Below are 4,960 nucleotides of genomic sequence, written 5' to 3'. Positions count from 1 at the left end.
TACGTCACGGTGCCCTTGAGCGTGATCTATAGTGGTAGTGGTAGTGGTAGTGGTAGTGGTAGTGGTAGTGGTAGTGGTAGTGGTAGTGGTAGTGGTAGTGGTAGTGGGAGTGGGAGTGGGAGTGGGAGTGGGAGTGGGAGTGGGAGTGGGAGTGGGAGGGGGAGGGGGAGAGAGGGAGAGAGGGAGAGAGTGAGAGTGAGAGTGAGAGTGAGAGTGAGAGGGAGAGGGAGAGGGAGAGAGAGAGAGAACTCTTTGCGGACAACTCAAACTCTTGACATCAAAGTTGACAACTCGGACTCTAAACTCAAAACATGCTCTTTGCTCGGTTTTCTTTCAGGACGAAGTCGGAATGAAGGAGTGGAAGAACACACTGATCTCAACGAATAAGCTTTCCGAGGAGATGCTTACCAGCATGGCAAAGAAAGCGAGTCGAGTCTACGGGTCAGCCGATCCCAGCGTGCCGGACGGCCACTCAAAGCCTCCGCTGCTGCGTAACAGCAGCAACGGAAACTGACGTCATGCACACCGGCCGGCGTCGTCGACCTGAGGGTTCTCCGCGCCCCCCACCAGAGGGTGCCTGGTGCGTCTGTGCTCGACACACGGGGCAGCACTCTTTGCTGGGATCAGAGAGCGGAGCTGGCTCCGCCGCGATCGGCAATCCACCACCAGGTGCTGTGCGCCGTCACCGATCGCCGTCGTCACGGCAACGGGATGAAGAGAAGATGGCGCAGAGTCCCACTTGGCCGGGGGAATAATCGTTTGTCGTGACTGCGGCGGGAAACGTCGCGTCAGCCCGGTGCCGCGCCCAGAACTGCCGCAGAACTTCGCATCTCTGCCGTCGAAGACTTAGACTTATCCGTTAGAGGCCAGTAAGCATGAAGTCTGGAGTGGGACGACGTCATGAGGTGTGGAAGCCTTTACTGCGGCGCATAGCAGGGAGTCGCGCTGACTGTGGCCCATCGGCTTTGTCAGTGTCGCGCATGTCGCAAGCTGGCACACGCTATCAGCAATAGGTACGCTGCTTCTGTCAGCTAGTAACCGAGGAAATTGTGAGAAATCAACGCGAGGGAAGAACTGAGGTGTGTAATGGATGAATGCAGGGGCATAACTGAGGTGTGTGCGTATGTAGTGGGTGTTGACGTGTGCGAGCATGCATGGACAGGACAAAGCCATGTAGGAGTGGGACGCCTATGCATTTGCACGTGTGCGTGCGTGTGTACGTGCGTGCATGCGTGGGTGTGTACGTGCATGTGTCCGTGTGGGGCATGCGTTTGTGGGCTTGTGCCTCTGGGTAGCTTGCATGCGTGCCTTTCTAAGTACGTTCCAGTGTGGGTGTGTGTGCGTGCGTGCGTGTGTATACGTGTGGGTATACTTATGTGTGTAGCTGCGTGCAAGCGTGCGTGTGTGCGTGCATGCGTGTGTGCAGGCTGCATACCTATGCGCGTGCGTAGTCAGAGCGCTGCATGGTCAGCCAGGCAGTACAGTCTGATGCCTCAACATCTGCACGTTATCTATCACCTGCTGTCTAACAGGGCGACTTACAGTGAACTGTTATGAACAAGCAATACGTCACTGTAGCAGCAATGACCAAAAGGCATATTAGTTACTGGGAAGCTGGTTTTCCCACCCTCCCCGCCCACAACGTCTATCTGTTTTATTTCACACAAGTTAAATGAAACTATAGGTTTATTACAATCAGTGTAGCGTGACGGCCAATTGTGACGGCAGTTACTTAACGATTAGTATTTACTACTGCGTGCACACATACTTGCTTTCTCCCGTGTCAAATATACAGTCTGTATACTTCACCGGCCCACCCCGTTCTTTAGAGCAGGTATCTCCCACCCCGTCAGACTTTCTAATCTTCGTGCAATAGCGAATTTGACAACCTGGAAGTTTTTTTTAATCTGATGGTGGCATCAGAACCTAGTCATTGGTTTGGACAATATTTTAAACTTTTAGCCATTTAACGTTTTATTATGAACAAGTCACCGGAAAGTTAATGCACGCGTGTGGAGAGAGGATGAGAGATGTCAGAAAAAAAGGTGTAGAATGATTGTGCATGTGAGAGTGTGCGGAAGGGTGAAAGGTAAAGTATTTCAGCACAGAGAGAAATCGATTTTGTTGAATCCATTTTTGTTTGTTATATTGTAGCTGCGTACCCATCTGTTGAATCATGATATAATTAAATATGTAAACCGTTGGAGGAATTTTAGTACGTTTACTCTGTTTTGTGATATGCTATTCTATTCTGCTACAAATTGTCGACTGTTGAGTTGTTGCCTTTACATGACAGCTGGCCATCTGCAGAGGTGGCGGCAGTTGGAAATTATCTTGAATCCGTTGTGAAGACGCCACGTCTGTGGCAGTTAAGGAGGGAGGGGTTGCCTGACTTTTAATTATTTTTTGAAATCTTTACTCAAAATAAACTATCGGCCACATTGTGAGCCAGGGGATGGGTGTGACGCTACTCCTACGCTAGGTGTGCAGACGAATGGTAAGGTGATACAGCGGGGGTACTCGTCGATAGATCGACGAATATAGGCGTGTGCAGACTTCACCGCTGCGTCTAGGTGTGTCCAATCTGGTGATGTTCTCTCGTTGGTGTTCTTGGAGCGTACGCCTTTAATGTGCCTGGGGAACACGATCTAATACGTTCTTGTTGTTACTACGTATACGTGGAACGCGAAAGGTAGAATAAACATTAAACGTTTATTCGAAAGGTATCCGCGTTCATTTTGGCAGCAAGGGGGATTTTCAGACCCCTGTTCCAGCATGTTAGTGTACACACAGGGTTTCTAGACCGGTTGCTTTTGTAAATGTATTACTATTTATGGTCTTGCAGTTTGTATGTAAACTAGCGTGATGTGACAATCTAACCGTGTTATATATTTACGTAATTTATAATATGTATAAATACATTCGCCTGCAGTTGGAATGCCTTGTTTGTATAAACACTTGTCTTTACTCGTGAATCCACGTACGTACGAGCCGACTCGTAATATATAAAAAGCCTTACAGCTAGGGAAGGCATTTTATGTGAAGCCATTTTTCCAATAGGAGTCACTGCTCCCTCTAGGACTGTGTGGCAGCATGTACCGATGTTGCCAAGTCATTTTGTATAGGTGGGTGGAGTCGATGGCATATGACCCTATTCTGTGATGAGCGTGAATCTAAAACTACAAAACTCCATGGAAAATTCTGCATGCGTCTCTTCGCGCTACCGTGTATCGCACTCACGTGCACCACGTCCCTGCGCGCTGTGTGTAATAGTTTTTACACTCGACGCCTGTGTACGAAGTCCAGTCATCACCACCAGGTGTCGCCACAGAGCTCGTTCTGCAGGTGGGGAATCGTGCTCGCAATACTGTGAGTGTGATGAGACTGAAAACACCTGTCTGTGCAAGATAAAGGATAGAAGCACCTGATGCGGTTTTACTCATTACTGGCGACACACGAATTTCTAATTGCATTGTCTTACTCTGACTTTTCCTGCATATTGCCCTCCTTACCCAGAAATACGCATATACATATTGTGTTATGCATTTTATATTTCAGTTTATCTAAGAAATTATTATTAATGGCTTGAATATGTATAATGAATTATTTAAATTGAACATAGAACGATTGTGAAGCTATGTTATAAAGTGCAATATGTATTGTTAGCCGGTTTATACTGTAATATGTCGGTAATAAAGTGTGTTTTTGTGTGAAATTATTTGATCGTTTGCTTTTAGTTGCATTTCACTGCTTTATGTGTTGCGATCAGCGAATAAAAATCAATTTAGAATAAAAAATTCCAAGAATAATAAATGGATTCATTCCAGATTTTAAGGGCACATCCCCCAAAAAGGGCACACCACCCCACATTGGCGCCGTTCGGCGTGGAAGCACATGGCGGTGGGTCTGGGGGGCCTCCCCCAGGAAATCTCAAAATTTCAAGGGTTCCTGGGCACAAAAATGAGCACCATTTGAGCCAACATTTAGTCAAGCAGCAATAGCTAAAAACGATATGGAATTTTATTTGTGCTTCATTTTGCCTGCGCTTTGCATACCAGCAATTAATGCAGAATGATTCAAGCACTTCCCTTCTTTTTCAGATATCAAAGCTAGTCTTTTAATAGTCTATGTAAAATTTTGATTTCCTTCAAGTCCTGTCAATGAATCAGAAGAAAAAGAAAACAAATAAAGAATATAGCCAAATTCCATCAAATTGTTTTCTGTATTTTTTAGCGCAAAATTTCGAAGGGCACCTTGAAATCTAGACCGTATTTCCCAATACGGCAAATACGGTCTGAATCCGCCCCTGTACACTAACGTCACTATGGTTGGAATGAGAGCTCACCTGAGATAGGGTGTACATTCAGGGGGCGGCGCCACAGGGGGGGCAGGGGGGCGGTCGCCCCCCTTTCCCTATCATTTGCAAGAGAAAGGAAAGAAGAAGAAGAAAAAGAAAAAGAAAAGAAAAAGAAAAAGAAACATCTTGCAAATGTCTTGCAAATGATGAGTGGGGTGGGGGGGTCACCCCCTCCCCATCATTTGCAAGAAAAGGTAAAGAAGAAGAAGATTCTTGCAAATAATAGGGGGATCGCCCAAAAATGAGTGATGTATAGCCTATATACAAGCTGGACCACTTTCATCGAAAAATCGAAAAATTAAGTGTCGAAATTCCATACAAGACGTCGACGCGCGCCCCCCCTCGCTCTCTCTCTCTCGCGCTCTCTCTATCTCTCTCTCTCTTTCTTTCTCCCTCTCTCGCTCTCTCTCTCTCTTTCTCTCCCTCTCTCTCTCCCTCTCTCTATATATATCTTTCTCTTTCTCTCCATTTCTCTCTCTACCTATCTATGTATCTTTCTTTATCCATTTATCATTCAACCCTCATAGACGCGTACTCTCGCGCTCTCCCCCTACCCCCCTCTTCCCATCTCCCCTCTCTCTCCTATTATCATTCAGCCCTCAT

At 46.7% G+C, this 4,960-nt stretch overlaps 1 protein-coding gene across 1 annotated transcript in view; it reads left to right on the top strand.

Moving 5' to 3' along the window:
- Window positions 1–3,718, top strand: part of LOC106817972 (G protein-coupled receptor kinase 1-like) — a gene marked incomplete in the record, with an annotated part of 26,949 nt that extends 23,231 nt beyond the window's left edge. The window contains 1 exon segment of the mRNA XM_014822675.1: window positions 338–3,718. Within this exon segment, the coding sequence (XP_014678161.1) occupies window positions 338–514 (177 nt within the window).
- Between the last annotated feature and the right edge of the window lie 1,242 nt (window positions 3,719–4,960).

Source organism: Priapulus caudatus, unplaced genomic scaffold, assembly GCF_000485595.1.
Source record: "Priapulus caudatus unplaced genomic scaffold, Priapulus_caudatus-5.0.1 Scaffold1956, whole genome shotgun sequence".
NCBI lineage: Eukaryota > Metazoa > Priapulida > Priapulimorpha > Priapulimorphida > Priapulidae > Priapulus > Priapulus caudatus.
This window is presented reverse-complemented; position numbering and strand designations above follow the sequence as displayed.